The 22,484-nt window shown below is 37.6% G+C and overlaps 1 protein-coding gene across 2 annotated transcripts in view; it reads left to right on the forward strand.

The window, feature by feature from the left end:
* The window catches only part of Tox3 (TOX high mobility group box family member 3), a 109,972-nt gene that overhangs the window by 77,393 nt on the left and 10,095 nt on the right, over nucleotides 1-22,484 (forward strand). The window contains exons 2-4 of one of the 2 annotated variants that reach the window (XM_070011888.1): nucleotides 4,053-4,118; nucleotides 8,171-8,425; nucleotides 21,153-21,422. In XM_070011888.1, the coding sequence (XP_069867989.1) occupies nucleotides 4,053-4,118; nucleotides 8,171-8,425; nucleotides 21,153-21,422 (591 nt within the window). The remainder of the gene's footprint in view (nucleotides 1-4,052; nucleotides 4,119-8,170; nucleotides 8,426-21,152; nucleotides 21,423-22,484) is intronic. The other variant, XM_070011889.1, reaches the window with a different exon arrangement.

Below are 22,484 nucleotides of genomic sequence, written 5' to 3' on the forward strand. Positions count from 1 at the left end.
TTTATGGTCCCATTTGAAGAAAAATAGAATCTCCATCCAATGTTGAGCATAGTGGAAACCTACATGGACTGTCATTTGCTGGATGAATGGTCTGTGGGGCTTCTCAGAGCCTTTAACTTCATGGAACACATGGTGCCTCATCTGATCCTTCCCCAAATGGACAGGATGGTGAGACCCTTTACTTGGGGAAGGTTATGTTAGACTCAGGGCTCTTGGAATTGCCTCTGGGGAATTCTAGCTTTGAGTGAAATAAGTAACAATAAAGTTTTAAACTTGATCACCAGGTTTCACTTACGGGACAAGGTCCCTTGGGGCAAGGTACCAGGGAGGCAGCAGTGTGAACTCACAGACACCTTCCCCGTGGACCTTCGGAGATTTGTGTAGTGTAATGTGTTTATGGCTCCTAGAACAGAGAGCAAATTTAATTGTACACAATTTTCTCCAAGTTAATTGTTCTGAGGTCATTATATTAGCCGTCTGCCCCCAAGGAGTACTTCTTCCTCTCAGAATCTGATCTGTTCTGAACGTCGAACAAGTAAGGCACGACTTACAGGTCACATTGTAAAATACAATACAATAAATAAAATGAAGCTAGCCTAGGAGATGTATGAAATGAGGTAAACAATGGAAGATGCCATCCCTTTTTATCCCAGATTTAGCAAATAAAAATGCACATGTGTGCGTGTGTGTGCACGCGCACACGCACGCGCATGCACACACACACACACACACACACACACACACACACACACACACACACACACACACACACACTGGTTACTGGGGTTTGAACTCAAGGCCTGGGTTTTGTCCTTTGGCTCAAGGTTGGTACTCTACCACTTGAGCCACAGTTTTACTTTCAGCTTTCTGCTGGCTAATTAGAAATAAGAGACTCACAGTCTTTGCTGCCAGATCTTAGCAGCCAGCTTAAAGAATAAATTTTTCTTTTGGACTGGTCCTGCGGCTTGAATACTTTTTTTTTTTTTTTGGACTGATCCTGCGGCTTGAACTGTAGGCCTGGGTGCTGTCCCTGAGCTCCTTTTGCTCAAGGTTAACACTACAACTTGAGCCACAGCTACCACTTCTGGCATTTTCTATGATTAGCTGGAGATAAGAGTCTCATGGATTTTTCCTGTCTAGGCTGGCTTTGAACTGTGATCCACAGATCTCAGCCTTCTTAGTAGCTGGGAGTACAGGCATGAGCCACACCAGGCCCCAGCTTAAAGAATACTTTTATTAGTATAGGTATGTCCCAAAAGGTACATCAAATATGCATACATATTTTTTTCAAAGTTGTTGGGTTTGTTTTTTGAAAGTCAGGTGTACCAGGTGCCCTCTGATTGATCTGGCTACTCACTCTGAGCCAAAGTCCTAGCCATCTCTGCAGGAAAATGGCCCCTGCCTATGACAGACAAGCCCATGTTAGAAGCGAGGTATTCTGCTCCATATGATGTAGAAAGCTGTGCTGCTATTTGAAATGATTTACAGCTGTTCCCGCCTGATCACCAAGTGTTTCCAAATTAAAAGCCATTAATTAAGGCCTTCTAGAGATGCAAGAGATAGGCAAGCAATGCCTGTGCAGTCCTTCAGGTGAGAGCTTTTCAAATTACGTGGACCGCTGGAGCCACCTGCTTGACTGCACGCTGCACGGCCTGGAGGCTGTCAGCGCACCACGCTGCCAACACTGTTACTGATTTTTCTCATTTCTCCAGGGCAAATACTAATTAATGGATACAATTCACAGCTGATTAGCTGTAGTTTCTTCAGTAATTACATTCGCATACTAACTGTTCAGAAGAGGATTTCTAACCCAGTTCTTATTTCACTCTAAGCTTAATTTGTTTTTTGAATTGTTTAGGCCCTTAGTTTAATAGCCATTTTATTTTTCTTTGTTGTTTTAGGTGCTATTAGATAATAAGTGAGTTTAATCTTAAAAAAATACTCTCTGATAATGAGCTCTTTGCCTTAAATGGATTTCTAATTCCCTTCCCAAAACCTACATTTAAATAATGCTAAAGTTATGATACTGCTGTTAGATGAGGAGGGGGACAGGACAGGAACACATTACACACACACAACACACGTCACATATGTAACACACTGCATAGTTATACATATACGTGATAGATGGGTTATATATGTAATTTCTCAAACACACAAATTCTTATTTATATACATCTATACATATCTCTCTCTATTAAACACATTTGATTATTAGGCCCAAGATTTTAATTCTAGCATCATTAATTCATCAAAAACTACACGCTAAAAACACGCTTTTTTGCATATATTTAACATTATAGACAAAGTGGAGAAGTGTGTGTGTGTGTGTGTGTGTGTGTGTGTGTGTGTGATGTGATGTGTATGTGTACCCATGCATATGTGTTTGATAGCTTTAAAAAATGCTAACAAATATATCTTTCAGAAATCCTTAGATATATTTAACCACATGAATGAGTTCTTGGGTAGAGGTTCTCTGATGGCTTGCTGTGTGTGTTTCTGTATTGTTACTTGGGGATTTTGCTTCTTAGACCACAGCAGCACTCTGGAACCATTAGCATCTTTCCTATAAATCCTGCTTAGATCTTGGATCACTGACGTGATAAAGTGCAGCCCGTCAATCCCAGTTCTTTACAGGTTCAGAGGGAGCTTGAAAGCACCCAGAAATCAGTGTTGTCAGTTTGTGGAGAGGAGGAGGATTATGTGGGTCTTCATATCTCTGTGTCTATCTACCTATCTATCTGTATGTCTCCTAGATCTCAGTATCTGAACATCTGACTATACGCTTATCCAGTGATCTGTCTGTCTGTGTCTGTCTGTCTGTCTGTCTATCTGCTTATCTGTGTATCTGAGTATCTGACTTTTTGTTACTAGTTTTCTACCCACCTACCTATTTATTCATCCATCCATCCACCCATCTGCTAGGAAAATTATACCTTTTACTTGAAATAATTGCTAGCTTTTTTGTATTAATGAGTATCTATATACATTTCACCCATTGAAGACCAAACCTATGTTTTATTTGATGTATTAAAGGAAGGAAATAAGATACTTTATTAAAATGGACATTCTTTTATCATTTTAAAGTATAAAAATAATACAGCTTTAGATAATTATACCCACAGAGCCTTTCCATATTGCCAGACTAATAATACAATGTTTAAAGCAACAACATGTACCTACTTAAACTATGAGAACCTAAAAATACATTTCTGCCTCAATCCAAGTTTTACATTTGGCTAACAGGTCCTTAGAAGTAAGAGAGCTTAAGTCTGAAATGCTGATACAGTCTTTATTTGTGATGGTGTGAATGGCCCATTGTGTTAGGGAATGAAATAAAAATTGCTGTGTTCATAGGATCCTGCTTATTATTTTTTTAAACCTCTCTGCACTAAATGTTACATTGAGAGATTAAATATCTCTGCTTTCAGCAGCTCTGATGGATCTAGATAGAGCTTTAAGCTTTGTGTGCAGATTTAAAAAATTCTGTAGTTTTATTTATTTACATTCATGCTGTCTCCCCCAGCCCCCTACCCCCACTCACCAGAAAATAGAATTTGCCTCTTGGGAATTGAATTTTATTCTCTTTAATTCACCCTTTTACCTGCCCACACCTGTGACATCTGTTCTGGAAAAGTCAGGTAGAAAAATTCCCAGCATGCTTTAAAATCTATCATGGTGACTTTCTTGGAAACTCTCTTTCTTCTAACCTCTGACAAATGCCAGCTCAATAAATGCCACACACTACTGACCAGGCAGCCAAATGTTTGTGATTGCCTTCCTTCACTGTTAGTCTTGGTGAGAAACAAAACTATTTTTGAGAATTATTGAGTTAGTGTAACTCTGTGCTTTATTTTCTGGAACTAGCTGACAGCAGAGCATCATTCTTTGAAACCATTCGTGTTTCCAATTTGATCTCAGTTAAAAAAAAAAACACCAAAACAAAACACCACCCTTTACATCAACCTTCTTCTCAAATTATATTTGTGCATTAAGAACCAGAATTCTTTATTATGCCTCTCATTAACACGGGACAATCTGTTTTCTTTCAGTTTGGAAATAATAATAACTACATGAACATGGCTGAGGCAAACAACGCCTTCTTTGCTGCCAGCGAGGTAGGTGTCTGTCTTAACGCTGTCCATATTCTGTGTGTTATTTAGATAATTTAATAGGCTCGAAGGGAAAAGCAAAGTATCGAATTTATCTTTCTCCTGTGGCACAAGGTAACGACGTTGGAGAAACGAGCAAAGCCTATTGGAAAAGAAAATAACCTGACAAGACTTTATCACTTGTCCATATGCTGTTGCTAACATTCCTAACGTTTGGCAAATCTTGCAATGAAAAAAAATATATATGCAAATAAAAATAAATATGGAAGGAAGTGTGCTGAAAACACACTGTGTACTGATATCTAAGCGATGTGGACACTAGGCTAGAAGCGGCTCATAATAGAAAATATTTTAATTCTATGTGTCTGTCTCTCATGATAATTTCATTGAGTGCAAAGGTTTGGAAAACTGTGGCAGACAGTATTGCAGTTTCTTGGGGGCTTGGCAGGGCGATGTGAAATGAGTCTTTTTGTTGATATTAGATCTTGTAGGCTAGCAAAGAACCTGGCAGTAATATGTGCTCAATAAACATCACTGAGTGAATGAATGTCTGGGCATGCCTCAACACCTGATTGTAGCTGGGACACTGGGTGCAGGAATTTGAACGCTGTACCACCTTGGCTGTCGGTTTGTCTTCAGTTTGCAAGCACACAACATTGTTTTCTTGGTCATTGTATTATATTTCTTATTGTTGACTCAGGACTGTTGTCTGGTCTCACTGAAAAACCTGCCCTCTAGAAAAAACCTGAGAGAACATGATTAGATCTAGAAAATGGTTGACAGTGTGGGTGAGAGTTTAAGATTTTTTTTTCCAGACAAGAACAAACAGAAGTTCGAAATTGGTCCAAATGGAACATTTCCTCTGTTGGTTCATGTAATCATGATTTTTAAAAAGTCTTCATTTTCCAAATACATTCAAATATAGGAGACTGAACTAGCTTGACCCCAGAGGATGAAAATAATAATGGCTTTGCAAATGATCTTGGTACAGGGAAGGAAGTGATAGGAAAGAAATTAATGCTGAGAAACCATTAGAATAAATGGGGAATCCAGAATTAAGGGCTTTCCAAGATTAATCATTTTTACAGTGACCATCTTCTCTCGGAGCAAGAAGACAGCTGAGATAAGGGAATATTGTTTGGCTCTGGCTGCTGTGTTGTTTGTGATAATGAGCACAAACCCCATCTGTAAGGACAACATGATGTTTCATTCTGTAGGATTTTTTTTCTCCCCCTACATTTGAATCAAACATTGATGAAAGCTCTGCTGCCAGCAGCTGTTCAGAGACAATTTAATTCCAGCTGTGATAATTCACCGTGTCAGACATTGGCTGTTATATGTTGATACAACAGTTCTCCAAATTTGCATTTTTATCAAAAGGAACAAATGTCTTGAACATTTTGGTACAGATGGTATTTAACCATGTACATACTACTGTTAACATGTTCAAGGTAAACACTGAAGAGTCAATATCTGTACAAAAAATAATAATCACAGAAACTTAAAGTGATTCATCTGACACTGCTTATATTGCATAGTTAACAAAGTCCCTGTCTCTTATTGTGATGTCACACATGATTATTCGATCCACTCAGATAACTAAGCATTTTAGAGTGGGAATGCCTAACTTTATATTTAATATCTTACCTCTTGTTTTTTTTTCTTTTCTCTAAGGAATACTTTATATTTAATATTTTACTTGTTTCTAAATGTCATTTAGAATTTTAACGTTTACATGGCTAGCATATTAGATAGCATTGTTTGATTTTTATTTGGTGGGGGTAAAGCAAGACAATAAATTCCAACTTCAGATTAATTTGTTCTTTAAAATAGTACCACAGGGACCTTTATCTATAGGACATCTCTATTCCTTAACCAAAATAGAAATGGAAATCCCTTTAATTTTGACCATGAGGCATGAAGCTTGCTTTAGGTTAGTGTTGAAGAGGTCATTTTATGTGATGATGATCCCAATTGTAACAACTCTGCCTGTTTTAAAAATAAATCCTGAGTCAGTGCTAATGGACTGCCCTATATTATGTGCCTAATTTCCCAATCACTGCGTTAAAAGCAAATGCTTTTGGTATCTTAACATTTTAATGAGTACAAACTAATTCAGGAAGACTTTAGATTTGTGTGCCATCAAGTCTAAATTGTACCTGAAACCACTTCCCTCCATGCAGACAAGTATTGTACTATAGATAATGCTACCGAATTCAGATTGTCTAAGTTAGAAAATCACACATTAGCTTTATGTTGTCTGTCTGTGTCATGATTGCCCTGACCATTTTTAAAGTACTTTAAATATTTATTGAAATAATATTTCAAGTGTTAATTACAGTGGTAATGAAAACAGCCAAATGCCACATATCAAGAATGAGTGTTTATCCGTATTGTTAATGTGATATGTTAGATTTCATTAAGCAGTAATGGGGTAGCAAATGAGTCACAAATTACAGTTGCATCTGTTACTAAACCACATTAGTGCCAAAATAACAGCAAATGCAGCCACAGGGTTACGTTCATTAGCCAACCACGTTTGTGGCCAATTCTTCCCTTTGTTACTAAGAACTCGGGTACTGCCAGGAGAAATTGACATCTTTAAGGGTGTTTGTAAGAATGCATATGTCAAAAAATGTAATACTTTATCCTAGCTATTGAGTATTATCTTAGTGAAGTAGTTTATACTTATTGAATCTGCTAATAACTTATGGTGGTGAATTGTCCTGGTATAGATTCTCCTGCTTGTGATCTCTTTCTTTCTGGTAAGATACAAATAATATTTGACAGTTTCTGTGTGCAAGAACTGTTTTTGTTACTTCCTTTTGTCCACTGAGTTTGTTTCACTTTTCTCCCAAGTGGTTATGATGGTATGGTAATTGATAGTTTGAAGAATGATGATTTTTAGCTCTTAATTAGGTCTCTTTACTGTTAATAACAGACTCCAATTATCTTATACCAGTTCATTCTTTCAAATACTATTAATAATAAATGAACTATCACAGTGACTCTTTGAGCTAGGAATAAAAAAAAATTGAAGCCTCCCCCCAACACTTCACATCACCAAAAATTTATATGTTGGATCTAGGTACCTCCTCTGCTTCTCTGTAACCTGAGTTCTCTAAGAAAGATGGTTCATGTGCCCTGATTTACACTAAAGACCCTATTTAAAAATACAGCCTATAAGAATCTCTGGTAGTGTAGAAAAACAAAGCATTGAGATTTACATAGCTGTTGAGGTAGAACACGTCTAAAGCAAGTGAGCAAGATCAATGTAGTTAGTGTATCTCTATCAATAGAGCTCAATGCTCTCTAGGTAGTCTTTAAAAGCTGAAGACTAGTAGAAAATAACTCAATAAATATATATGAAAATGTTCATATAAAAGAAAATAACCCTCCTACTTTAAATAAAAAGGATTGGTACCCTTTAATATGAGCTGCAGTAATCCTTCTACTATAAAACATTACCACCCCCACACACACACAGAGTAACGGTTTCCATAGATGCCGTCTGTGGAGACTATACCAATAAGGAAATTTTTTTTAAACCCACAAATTTAATATTAGTTGTTTTATAAGTTGTGACAGAATGTAAACATGTGAAATGTGTAATGTTCACTTCCTGATTAATGTTGTATGTGTGTGTACATGCGCACCACAAAATTGTCAGCATTTTATGCAGCATGTGGATTGTGAGAGCGGTTTGAGCAGTTCTACGAACATATCAATAAAGTGGCAATTTGTTATATAGCCAAATCTAATGTCACTGATGCTCCAACTAACAACAAAGACAGATGTTGCTAATTAAGTACGCATTAAAAAACTGTTAATACTGATACTCCATTAAAACCATATGATAATGAGGCTTAAATCTTTAATCAGAATGATCAGCAAAACTTTATATATGGAAATCTGTGTTTAAGATGTTTTCATTTGAGGAATAAATATTTGGCTTAGATCTGTAGTGTTTTCATGCAAAAATCTTTCTTCCCTCCAAGGAGGAATAAAGAAAGGCTAGGGTTAGAATATGAGGCTATCTGTGCTTTGTTTTCTTTTAGCAGACTTTCCATACACCAAGCCTTGGGGATGAAGAATTTGAAATCCCACCAATCACGCCTCCTCCAGAGTCAGATCCTGCCCTGGGCATGCCTGATGTACTGCTACCTTTCCAAGCCCTTAGTGATCCGTTGCCTTCCCAGGGAAGTGAATTCACACCCCAGTTTCCTCCTCAAAGCCTGGATCTTCCATCCATTACCATCTCTAGAAATCTTGTGGAACAAGATGGCGGGCTTCAGAACAGTGGATTGCATATGGTAGGCATCACATTTATTGCTTGAAACTGGTTTTTATCATTTGCTGTAATCATGGTGAAAATTTGAGAATGCATGTTCTGAAGTATGCTCCTGGCTTTGTTGGTTGAGTAGATTAAATATAGTTGTAGTACTAGATCAATACCTTGACAATTACACACACACACACACACACACACACACACACACACACAGATAGCTGACAAGATCTTTTTGCTATAAAAAAGTATGATTCCTTGGTTTAAAAGTAGCCAATCTCGTCTTTGGTGTAACATAGAGGTGTGCTTGAGTTGAAAGCTTATCCTCACATGAGTTTAGCATTGGAATCCATTCTGGGATGTCTAGATTTTTTGAACTTGGCTTTTAATTAGAAGTTTATGATACATGATTTGGTTCACCCTCAAGTGAAATACCAAACAGTGATACAGAAAAAAGGAAGAAAAGGTAATTGCTTATAATTAGCAGAGGGAGAGAGGGCAAATGGGTTGTGTGGAGGGAAAAAAAAAATGTGTGTGTGTTATTTATTGTCATAAACATCAAATAAGGCACCCCAGAAAGCAAAGGTTTACTAATGCAATTATTTTGGATATACACAGACATAAATGTATGTATATGTTGGGGGTTTCTTTAGTGTGCAATTATAGTCAGCATTCGCCAGAGTAAATCTGCTTAAGTATTTTAAACTCTTCTGTTGGATTGTCTTTTTTCCCGATGATAATATGTATATCTATCTAGGTGAGATACTAAGCAGACATTTTAAAGTGAGATTAATAGTTTATATGGCTTTTTTTTTAATAAACCCCGATAAAATGAAACAGATGTGTTGGTTTAACAAAAACAAATCCTATTGCTTGTTTACATAGTTCTCTGCACATGAGGACCATGGCAGTGATGTTTATTGGTTTCATTGTTAATTCCCCAGATAACTGTGTATGATTGCAAAATATGTAGTGGATTAGTGGTACAGAGATTCGGCATGCTCTATGAAATATAAGATTACTTTCCCAAATAGGATTGCTGCAACATAATTTTCTTTGCCTGTGATCTTTTGTGTTTGAGCTGAACATTAGGGTTTTTGTCTTTACTTTATTTTTCATCAGAAAAGAATGCAAGGAACAGTAGGAAATGGTCATTAAGAATTCATAACCAACCCTCGACATCACAAATAATTGTGTCCTGTGGACTTTCCTACATGTTTGTCTCCTTGACACTTGAATAGTGGGTGCTATCCTATTTGTCTGCAGTCAGGCTTGTAATGTTGTGTCTGGAAAATAATAAAAATTAAAACAAGGATATTTAGTCACCAAGGGGAGTTTTCCAGGGTTTACCATTATTCATAGATGCTCAGCTGGGCTTATTCAAGTTGCAGAAATAGTTAAAAGACCATATAATGTATGCTAAAATGTGTACTTTATTATAAATTGGTAAATATTTATTAATAATATAAGCATGTGCCTTTAAATTAAACATCTGATGAATTACCTTGCCTTAAAGCTATAAAACTGTTATTGCTGCTATAAAAAAGTGTAAAGGAGGCATTTTGACTATGAAATTTCATTTCATGGTCAATTGAATTTACTATATTGGAAAGAACTAAAGATGGAATCATAAAATAATTATGATATTCACATACACTTAAAGAACAACGCTTTCACGAACTGGTGTTGAGGGAGAAGATTCATTTTTTTTAATGCTGCTTTTGTAATGTATGGCTAATCACTAAAAGGGTTGAATTATTTCATTGATTTTAGAAGTATAGGCACTTTAGCTAAGTGCAGGCTGGTGTCATGGTATTTACGTGGAGCTCATTACATTTATGGTTGCCTTTTTTTGTTGTTGTTGAAGTTTTGCTGAACCTGAATGCTATTTATTTGGGCTTGAAAACAAAACTAATCTCGTTGGAAATTCTAGTACAATTTCACCTTGAAGAAATGTCATGGGATTTTAAATCACAAATGTTGGGGGTTGGGGGGGGGAAATGTACTGAGACAGAATTATGATGAATGCAATATGTCGTTGGCTTTGTTCTATGGACTACCTGACATGTTCACCTATAAACTTGAATTCAGAATCGCCAGAGGCATGGTTAAAAATAGGTTATGTCAAGCTTCTTCTGTGTCTCCCTCTGGGTCCTGAGTTGGCTGGCTACATCATGATATTCCATAGACACTTCTTTTGGAGATTTCCCTGAGGAAGCTCAGCAGCAAAATAATAAATAATGCTTTATACATCATGTATTCAGCTTCCTGGTGCGCGTGGGATCTTTCATACTCTATGCAAGCACGAAGTTTTATTATACAAATGAAGATGGCTGTCTTTAGGATTGCTATGGTGAATTAAGACTCTCATATAAGAAGAAAAGCTGGCTTGTTTATGTTGTATGGAACCTGCTTTTCTTCAGGGCTTCATTGGTTTTCCTTTAGAATGAGTGACAGTTTGTCACATTACTGATTAGCTGCATTATTGTTGGCTACAAGAACAACATGTTTATCTTCCTTAAATTTATGCTATTATATTTAAAAACAAGAATAAAGAAGGAGGGAGGATTAAAAGACTCCCAATGATTAGCATTCACATCTCAAAATATGTAAATCATGCCCTAGTATTCAAAAGCGAGTTGCTGAAAAATTGAATGAGGATATATTTGAGGCTTCAAAGAACAACCTTGATTTGCTTGTCGTGGGTATGTGTGTTTTAAAACAGGATGCGGTTGGCAAGTCAAAGTCAACAGTAGACTTTGCTTAGAAATTTGGTACATCCAGGCATCATTGTCAGTTCACATGATCATTTGGAAATTATTTTAATCTACAAAAGATTGCAATTCTGAAAAATCTACAATATGTGCTCCGAAGGGTTTTTTTTTTTTAACACTTCTCTATAATCTGCCCAGCCCGCTGAGTAGCACTGACATCAGTAGTCCATCAATTTCAGAAAGTGGATTATTTTTACTAGACAGCTATTGTGACATATTGGGTCAGTCATAAATGAAAGATATTCATGCAAGCATGCAATACTTGTAATGAAGTCTCACTCTGACCTTCTGTATGATTGATTCTGTAATTTAGTTTTCTCAGGCAGTGCCTGAAATGAAATGAAATCATGTTGAACAAGTTTTGAATACCCACAGTGCACCAGGAGAAGAAAAATCTGCAGCCCCAGAGGCTTGAGAGAGAGCAGATGAACGATTTATCTCTATGCTATTATAGCCTTTGCCAGCATTCAACATTTCTTTTTTTTTTTCTTATTTGGCTTAAGTACTTAATTCTGCAGGTAGCTGTAAATGGGAAAATAAAATGCTGTTCAGATTTAAAATGACAGGACAGGAGTATGTGCAAGGGACTGATAAAATATCTTGAATAGAACTGACCTTTCATGTAGCTGAAAGTTACTGGGGGATTCATGCTCATAATTACCATATAGATTATTTTTATTTCTTTCCTGCAATGAAACATTTCAGAGAGCAGTAGTGCTGATTGAATGAAAATTGAACTTGTTAACATTCTTTTCAGCTTAGCCTGTTGTACATAACAGAAGGTTAGCTTTGATGAATTTCAAAACTCTCTTTGATATCTAAGAAACAGACAGTAAAATAATTGTCTCTAGTCTGATAGCTTGTATACCCCCCCAAAAGAAAATTTCTAGAACACACTGATAATTCACACATGTTTTCCTCATGCTTTATATTTCATGTGTAGAGGACCAACAGTGCCTGTTTGATACTGCTTCGGATTTAATTGTGATGGCACGTATTTATAGAAAATACTACGTGGTTGCTGTGGTAATAGCAAATGGAGTATTAGAAAATTGAAAAGGGTGGAAGTAAAGGAGGTATGTCTGAGTGGGAGTATCTGGACCTGTTAAAGGGAATAAGGGGGGAGAAAGAGAGAAGGAGGGAGGGAAAGGAGAGAGAGAGAGAATAGTTACACAGAAAAGACCATTATAAGCTCTTAAAATATCATAAGACTCTTAAATCATAAAACATACACGTTTGATCAGAAATCTGGAAATTTATCAAAATAATGTATCTAAAATTATGACACTTATTTAACAAGTTTTCATCCCCCTCCCAAATTGACATGGCTCCTCATTTTGAAGTGAAATTATATATTTTTTTGTCTTTACAAAGTGACTTCCTTGCCATCTTAGACTTAAAAAAAAAAGGAAAGAAACCTTACATTAAAAGGAATAGCAGACTTTCAATTAATACATTGTTTTTAGCAATGTTGCTTAATGTGTTACAGATAAAACAGTTATTTCATGGACCATTAATGTGTTTAATGCGTGGAATGTTCTATTAAAACAAGCCTTCTTATTATTATGAACATGTTCATTGCCGTTGTCCGTGGAGGCTGTGTAGCTAAATTCCACAGGATGATTGCCGTTTAGCCATTGCGGGGAGGCTGTGTGGGTTGAGGGTGGGGAGACCAACAGGAGAAGTACCACAGATTGAATGATTACTTTAGTCATGTTTAGTTTGGGTCAAGTAATGTTTTTTTCTTCCAAGGTAACAGTACAGAGACACAACTTCAAAGAGCAAAATCCTCACTTTGAGTTGAAAAGGCCCTAACTATACCAGGTCTAAACAATGAAATTGTAACTACATTAACCTCTACTAAATATGCACTGAGTACCTACTAAGTGCTAGGTAGTATTATATATAATAAGAAGCTATTTATGAAATTGTTTTCTTGATCACTAATACCTCCTCCATGTAATAGGAAAACTCAAAAGAGTCTGAATACTGTTTCAAAGATACTTATCAAAAGTTAGCTTTAATTTAGCTGTTACTATTCCCTAGCAATTTTCTGCCCCAAATGCCAGTCCAAAGGTTACCTCTGCCTTCCTTTGTACAGCAATTGACCTTGATCATCCAGGGCTTTGAAATATGTGTTCTTTACTCTTGGCCTGCAAAACTACTGCCCTGGATCACATGAGTGCTGTCTTCAAGGTCAATTTCAGGGTCATCTATTAAAGTAGGAACATGTTCCAAATTTCTACTAAGCCCAGCTAGCTAGCCTGTAGTGCAGTATGATTCATGATACTTGTTTGATTTATGACTTTTAAAAGGAAGTACTGTTCCAAAGTTATGCTATGGATTTATTTCCCTGTATCTGCTTTTTAGTATGTATCTGTAGTTGAATATTGCTAGCATTTCATGGTGATTCAGAAACATTAAAGACACCATGCTATGTTACTTAGATTCCCAAATAAAACTTGACATGATAGTGCAGGTACTTAGAAGGGATGAAATTTATCACCAGGATCCCAGTTCTTTTATGCACAACACTTGTCTTCCTCTAAAATGTCACTTCTGCTTGCATATCACTTGTTCCCTTCCTACCAGACTATGAACTTTAGGGAGGCAGGTGCCTGGTCTCTCTGTTCTGCTACTCTCACCCTCTCTGGGCCTTGGACAGCATGGCTGCCATTATGTTTTCCTTTGTTCAGTGTATGAATGAATGAATATGTGAACAAACTATGTTTATTTCTTATAAAAGCATACCTTGACTGCTAAATTATAAACTAGGGGGAAAGAGAACTCAGTGTAAACAGCTGTAAAGGTGAAAGAAAATAAGCACAAAGAAGGTCCAAGATGCACAATTAAAATACCACTAAGTGTGTGATTATAAATGCTTTAAAACTTTTATTTTGTGCTGGTCCTGGGGCTTGAACCCATGGCAGGAGCACTGTCCCTCAGATGTTTTTTTTTTTTTTTCTTTCTCAAGGTTAGTGCTCTACCACTCGAGCCACAGCTCTACTTCTGGCTTTTTGGTGTTTAAATAGAGAAAAGAGTCCCATAGACTTTCCTTCCCAGGCTGGTTTTGAACTTTGATCATCAGATCTCAGCCCCCTGAGTAGCTAGGATTAAAGGTGTGAACCACCAGTACGTGGCTACTCTTGAAAATTGTATTTTGGGAAGAAACTATTAATTAACTTAGGGACACCTGTTTGCTACAAAACTTTCATGGATAGGTATGTCTGTTTGATGATAACCCTGAGAGTAGCTATTAAGTACAAAGTATTACAGTACAGGAATTTTGATGAATATAAATTTAGTTGTAGGTAGGTCTGTAATTATCATTGGCATGCATTTGGCTTAACGGCATTTGTTTCAGGATCTAATGGGGGTAGAAATATAATAGCTGAGTGTAAGTTTGATTGATTATTGTTAATTTGGATGTGAAATTTTACCATTGGTATAGGACATAGCTAAATAATTGAGCATAAAATTACTGGCTTAAATTTCCTATTTGTAGCTACTCAGATTTATTAATGCAAAGTAATTTTTTATTACAGATAATTATTTAATTACTCCATTTCTCAAGAAATATTGATTAAAACCTAGCACAGTATAAATATATTTAGTCACACTCAATAGCATATTTGGGTTATTTGCTTCTTAATTGGATATTATCCTCTATTATGAAAACCTGATATTGGATTATTACAAAGAATGATTATGTGTAAGCATAGATACAAGGCGCATTAAACACATTTGCACATGAGATGTAAAAGATCTTTTATGGTGAAACCAACCCTGGTAAAAGGAAAGGCCAGTGTGATGAGTACAAATAGGTAAAATAGAATAGTAATGATAAGAGTTAAGGTTAAAAAATGAATTTACAAGTGTGTATCTTACATTTGCAAAAGAAGCAAACAAGCACTTGGTAGAAAGCACCATGATGATGTTACGATGCCATGTGCTTCCCATCTGAATGAGTAAGAGAGATTTAACTATGTAGAGGGGGTAGAGTTTTCTCAGCTTTTCTACTTCCAGAGATTTATCTTTATATATGACCTGCAGGTATGATAATATAATATAGTGATTTACACAGTGAGGAGTGTTTTCACCTTTCAGTTCTCTTTCAGTACTGATTCCATGAAGATGAGAGTCTTAGTTTGGGATTAATACATTTTTTCATACCCCTTATTTGTCCTGAATTAAGAGAGGGTGGAATTTTGGCCCCAAGCCTTGAGCAGGACCCAGTGTGTCAAAGAGTCTAACTGTATATTACCTCTGTTTCTAGGTATTGATTTGACATTCCATTTGTCATGAGTGATACTAGTTTTTCCTTTAGGTTTGTGATCTAAAGTTTCTCTCTTAAAATAAAATTATTCAGGGCTAGGAAGGTGGCTCAGTGGTAGAGCGCTTGCCTTGCATGCATGAGGCCCTGGGTTCGATTCCTCAGCACCACATAAGCAAAAAGAAAAAAGCCGGAAGTGGCGCTGTGGCTCAAGTGGTAGAGCACTAGCCTTGAGCTGAAGAGCTGAGGGACAGCGCCCAGGCCCAGAGTTCAGGCCCCACAACCGGACCCAAAAAAAATAAAATAAAATAAAATAAAATTATTCAGACTTTAACAGTTCACTCAAATGATTAATATGCAATAATAGACTAGGTTCCTGGCAATTTATGAAAATGATGGACTCCTACCAGTTTTTTGTTTTAGAAAAAAAAGTCGAGGACAAAGAGGCCCTTGGATCAGGTAGAGAAAGGATAGCTCATAGGCAGCCTTGTTTTTCCCTAGCATGATATCACTAGCCTCCCATACCCTTTTCTATAGTGTATGCCTTCATGTTCTAGACTTTGGCACACTTTTGTCTCTGATTGAGATTCTCTGTCCTCTTCTCTGGCTTAGTTAGTTTACTCCTTCCTTTGTGCTTTACCTCATTGGGTCCTTCTCAGGGAAACATCCCACCATTTCCCTGCCTCTTCCTCTCACCTGATCTGACCCATGTCCAGCTCTGTTGGCTTCCTTCCCATTCCTCAAGCACATCACACACTCTCACACCTTAGACTTCTCATACACCTGGAACATGCTTTTCCCTGGTTGGTCTCCTGGTTGGCCCTTACATACCCTTCACCATCAGGGCACAGGTTACCTTATCTGAGAGGATTTTCTTACTGGCCAAACCAAATGAATCCAACCTACCCCTAGTACTTTTACTTTTCTATTTTTTTTGTGTAGAATATTTAGCATTTCTTCATAATATTTACCGCAATTTCAATATTATTAATGCTCATATTTTCTTTTTAGGGATAGAACGTAGGCTTCAGATATTTACCAGTACAACCCCAGTATCTCAAGAAGGTGATTTCCACAGTATTCATCTGACATAGTAGCTCTCCACAAGAGAGATTTTTGACATTTGCCAGTGTCAAGAGACATTTTGATGATCACAGCCTGGTGGTGAAGGGCAGAAAATAGAGATGCTACTAAACATTCTACACTGTACAGTCATTACTGCTGAAGTTTAGAAATTCCTGTGTAATATCATCAATTAAGGATTAGACATAAAAGAAAGAATGAAGGATTGGATGTGTGGGTCAGTTGGAGAGTGCTAGCCAGTGACTGAAAGCTTCAGGTACTAACTTTGAGTCCTGGTCTTGGAACTAAAAGAGAGTGGGGGAGGACAGAGAGAGAGAGAGAGAGAGAGAGAGAGAGAGAGAGAGAGAGAGAGAGAGAGAGAGAGAGAGAGAGAGAGAGAGAGAGAGAGAGAGAGAGAGAGAGAGCGAGAGAGCGAGAGAGAGAGAGAGAGATTGCAGTTCAAAGTCAGCACTGGCAGGAAAGTCTGTGAGAATCATCTCCAGAAAACTGGAAGTAGAGCTATAGTTCAAAGTAGTACAGCTCTAGCTTTGAGCATAAAAGCTCAGGAACAGTGCCCAGGCCTTGAGTTCAGGCTCCAAAAACTGTACAAGGAAAAAAAAAAGAAAAGATATTGGATATGATAATGGCAATCTCTTGTAATCCACTTGTTGCTTTACCTTTACGTAATCAGTGGTAACTGTTTAGGGCTATACTTATGGTTATGTAATTCCTTATTATGTAATTGCTAGGAAGGAAATTGTTAACTGTTTTGGAAGAGTAGATATAAATTATTCTGTCCTACATTTTGTTATAGTAAATTTTGTCACCTATTCTAACTTCTGTTTAGAGTGATGCTGAAGAGAGTCACATGTAATTTTCACATTTTCAAAGATATAATCATTGGTACATGATAGATAATTAATAAATTCTTTCAAACTGAGTTGATGTTTTTTCTCTTTTAAGTTGGAGTTCTACAATCAAAGAAAACATCCCCTAGAGGTTATTTTCTGGGTGGAAAATGATCAGGGGTCCATGATTAAGGATAAGTCTCTCAAAGCAGTTGTTGTTAATTATTGGTAGCCCTAAAGGAGCTTGAATTTCCAAAGACACACTTTGACCATCAATCTTAATATACTGTAATCTTTATATGTAGGATGTTATTATCGGATAATGCTGGGCCATGCAAATATTAGCACATTTTGATGCATTGATTATGAGTCAGAGGTTCCTGGAAGATATTCTGGAGATCCTCCGTGTCTTGTTGACTATAAGAATGAGACAGAATCTTATTTTTGATCTGAAGATAAAGTGGATGTCTCTTGTTTTATCAAGACTTTGGCCTGTACAGAAAAGGTTTTTATACTTCTCCCTGACTGCAGAAGAACCCTATCTTTCACAATGGAATGTAAAAGGAATGTCTACCATTGAGTGGCATCCTGAGAGTGTAATTTTTCCATTAGCATGAGTCAGTAGCTAACTCAGTAATTTAAGGAATCCATCTTCTCTGTTCAAGAATTGGTACAATAATAATCTCTAATCCAGAGGACTTTTCAGGAGATTAAATTTAGTTGATACTTGTTAAGTTTAGCACAAATCCTGGAACATGCACAGAAAAAGTTCCTGTTTAGTACAGTAAACCTTGGCTGTGCATCAGATGGAGCACTCAGGAAGCCCAGCTTTGTAATCTAGGCCTAAATTGCAGGTGGGACTCAGGAAGTGCTGGTGAAGCCATGAGGGCCTGGCCCTTGGTCTTCTGTTTGTTGGTAAGATTCATCTAAAATGCCATAGCTATGAGTGAGTCAATCAAGCATCCATCCATACTGATTTTCACAGGCACTGGAACAAAGCAAGCCAAGTAACTTCTCCATTAGTGAGAAGGCTGCATAATGGCATTATCATAGTCCAAGGCTATGCTAGTTAACTCATTTGTTATTATACAGTTGGAACAAATATAATCAAATGTACTAAACACCCCAGTTTATAAATAGTTAAGCATGATATATATGGAGGCTTAAACTAAGAGGAAGATAACCTAATTGTCTGTCATTGAGACTAGAAGTGAAATAAGGAACATGGTCAAACTTTAGAAGAACATGGAAAACTGGACCTACAGCTCAGTTGCTGGGTGTACTTTTTTTGATAGCAAGCCAATGAAAAGAAAATTAGGACAAACAACATACAATTCACCTTTGTGACTCAAGTCTGCAGAAAGATGCCTACCAAGGCAACACTACCAGTGAGATGCAGGAGAGAGGGATTGTCCTAATATGGGTAACATTATTCTTCAGGATTCTATAGTAATTGAACAATTCTGAAGTTATGAAGACATAGAAAAATTTCTATGTTGAATATTAAGCCCTGTTTAGTTTTTTTTTTTTCTGAGTCAAATTCTTTGGGATTTGTTTATTATCCTGCCTGGGGCTGGGGAGGAGGTTGCTATCAGTTCTAGGGGATGGAGGCTGAGGAGGGATTTACAGAAGGACCTATCTACTCCCAACAGGGCAAGGGCCCCAACTAAAATGGTCAGGTTCAAGATGCTATCTATCCAGAAGGACTTATCTACTCCCAACAGGGCAAGGGCCCCAACTAAAATGGTCAGGTTCAAGATGCTATCTATCAACTGAGATTGATAAATAGTGCTCTAGGTAATGCACATAAAGCTAATCTAGTGTGTTTTTTGTTTCGTTTTTGTCAGTCATGGGGCTTGAACTCTGGGCCTAGGTGCTGTCTTTTAGATTTTCAGCTCAAGGCAAGTGTTCTACCACTTGAGCCACAGTGCCACTTTCATTTTTTTGAGTGGTTTCTTGGAGATAAAAGTCTCACAGAGTTTCTTGCCCGGACTGGCTTTGAACCACGACCCTCAGATCTCAGCCTCCTGAGTAGCTAAGATTACAGGAGTGAACCACAGATGCCCAGCGCTAATCTAGTGTTGTTTTTTTTTTTTTTTTAACTTTCTAAGTGGTGCTGTAGCTCAAGTGGTAGAGCACTCGCCTTGAGCTGAAGAGCGCAGGAACAGCGCCTAAGCCCAGAGTTCAAGCCCCACGACCGACCAAAAATAAAAAATAAAAAGTTAAAAACTTTCTAATACTTTGTAATATGGATTAAAACAGAATGCATCTAACTAGTTTCCTTTAATATAACTTCTTACTTACTGGCATTTGTATATTTAATACTAAGAAAGTAAGTGCCTCTATTTAGTTATTTACAATTCATTCTGTTTTTTTTTTTTTAAGAAAAAAAAGAAGAGTTAAGGATTCATAGGCTTGCATATCAAATTAGATTCTGGGTCAATGGGAATCAAGGAAATTTTGTTTTAGTCAAATCACACTCATTCTAAATGACAAGTCTGAAGGAAATCATTTGAAAAGCATCTCTTCAGGGAAAGAGAGTTAGCACTAGCCCTAAAGTCTTTTGTAGGATCCCTCCCCCCTAAAAGAAAACAGAGGAGGCTAATTTTGAAGTCAGTGATAAAATTTCCAGAGAAAATGAATTCTGATGATCTCCGTGTTCTCTTTAGACATGTTTTTAAAGTCCATTAGGACATTAAATCATGATGAGTTCAACCAAAGAGAACAAAGTAGGTTTAAATGAAAGAAATGGTATCCCATCCACAGGACACGGAATGACTTCCAGATCCCCTTGACAGTGTAATTGAGAATCTGAGCGACCCTCTGGTTAACTGTGAGAGTTGTACAGAAAGGATGCCCTGCAGCAAACAGATGTTGCTCTGGAAACCAAATCTCTTCGCATTTCTCAGCCCATCTTCTCTGCATTTCATGTGGGTTCCTGGAAGGATAAAGCTGGGGACTAGCTTTCCTTCCCTCACAGAGCTGGATGGCAGGGAAAGAATCAGTGCTAGGTATGAGAAAGTTGCAAATCAAATGATCAACCCTGAAGAGTTGGTCTCTGCTTCAGCCTTTCCTCTGCCACTGTCTTTCTCAATGAGTAACAAGAATTATTAGTCTTTCTTTTTTCAAATATTCCCTCTTCCCTTCCCTCCCTTCCTGCCTCCCTCCCACTTTCCCTCTTTTGCTAATCCAGAGACAACACAATAGTGAAACAGCCTGGCCTACCTGTTTGGATTTTGTTCTTTGAACTTTTAATTTTTTCTTTCTTTCTTTCTTTCTTTCTTTCTTTCTTTCTTTCTTTCTTTCTTTCTTTCTTTCTTTCTTTCTTTCTTTCTTCCTTTCTTTCTTTCTTCCTTTCTTCCTTTCTTCCTTTCTTCCTTTCTTCTTTTGGCAGGCATGGGGCTTGAACTCTGAGCCTGAGTGCTGTCCTTCAGCTCTTCAGCTCAAGGCTAGCACTCCACCACTTGAGCCACAGTGCCACTTCTGGTTTTCTGAGTGGTTTATTGGAGATAAGTTTCACGGACTTTTCCTGCCTGGGCTGGCTTTGAACCTTGATCCTCAGATCTCAGCCCCCTGAGTTGCTAGGATTCCAGGCATGAGCCACTGCACCGGGCTCTGACCTTTTAACTTTCTGGCCTGAGTCTTTATATTTAATACATTTGCTGGGACCATCATCCTGCCATAGATCTATCTTGCCAAAATTTCAACGGGTCAATCTAAGGGACTGCTCACCATGTAAGTTCATTGACATTTGAGAAAACTAAACTTCTTTTCCCCTTGCCATTGCCTTTGTAGGATCAGAGCCACACACAAGTGTCACAGTACCGTCAGGATCCCTCCTTGATCATGAGGTCCATTGTCCACATGACTGAGGCAGCTCGTTCTGGAATCATGCCTCCTGCCCAGCTCACCACCATCAACCAGTCTCAGCTCAGTACCCAACTCGGCTTGAATTTGGGAGGTGCCAGTATGCCCCACACATCTCCCTCGCCCCCAGCAAGCAAGTCGGCCACTCCCTCTCCTTCCAGCTCCATCAATGAAGAGGATGGTGATGAAGCCAACAGAGTAAGTCAGAGATGACTTAGTGTGGAGACTACCAGAAATCAGCCTCTCCAACCTACTCCCCCAACTCATAGCTGTGATTTTCTTCTGTGTTGACTTCTTTTTCCTGTGAAAATGATTTCAAAGAGTATTCATTTGAAATATTATTTGAGTTTATGATGGCTTACTTTTTCCTTAACTTTTATTTTTTCAATGATGGGTCTCACCCAGCAAATTCTATAACCATTTTATGTTTGCATTTGTAGTGATAACCATGGAATTCAGATGTGTGTGGATTCCAGGTACCTAGGTATACCTCGACTAGATAACCTTGTTGTAAAAGAATACTGTGGCCGTACACAATTACTCATTACTATCACCAGCTCAGTGCTGTGCATCTACTCTGTTCTTTACATTTTCCTTGGTTCTAGTGATAGAAAGATTAATGAGAAGATTGGAATGTAGCTCAGTGGTAGAGTACTTGCCTTTCATATTTAAGACTGGATTCAATGCCCAGTATTGAAAGAGGAAAATAAAAAGATTTATGAGAGAATTACTGCCCAAGGGACTCCCCACTCAGGATGAATAGCAAGGTTTAAAACTAGCTCCAGATGTGATTAGTGGTATAATTGATGGATCTAGTGTGCTGAGATTATAATCGATTCTGCTTGGGAGAGTGATTTGAGGAAGACTTTATTGAGAAGGTTGTATTTGAATTAGGTCTAAGAGGATACATAAAAGTTTGTGATGCAGAAGAGAGGCCACCATTGTAGAAAAGGGAACAATGGGGAGTGATGGAAAGTACATGTCAATTTATGACTGTCATCAAGTTTGATGGGGGGGGAAGAAATAGAAAAAAAGTTGACCTAAATTTGTGACTTTTTTCTTTTGTTGGTAGTTGAGAGCTGATTAATTATTTGCACAGATGGAAGGCATAAGCAAATTGATGCTTTAGAAAGATAAACTTGACTTTATATAGAATGCATTATAAAGGGAGGGACCAGAGAAAAGGAAGTCCATTAGAGGACCCTTTGTTATGTTTTCTTTTATCAGGGAGGAGTAAGTTGGAGGAACCAGATTAATGAG

This window comes from Dipodomys merriami, unplaced genomic scaffold (assembly GCF_024711535.1).
Source record: "Dipodomys merriami isolate MVZ:Mamm:240054 unplaced genomic scaffold, mDipMer1.0.p SCAF_85, whole genome shotgun sequence".
NCBI lineage: Eukaryota > Metazoa > Chordata > Mammalia > Rodentia > Heteromyidae > Dipodomys > Dipodomys merriami.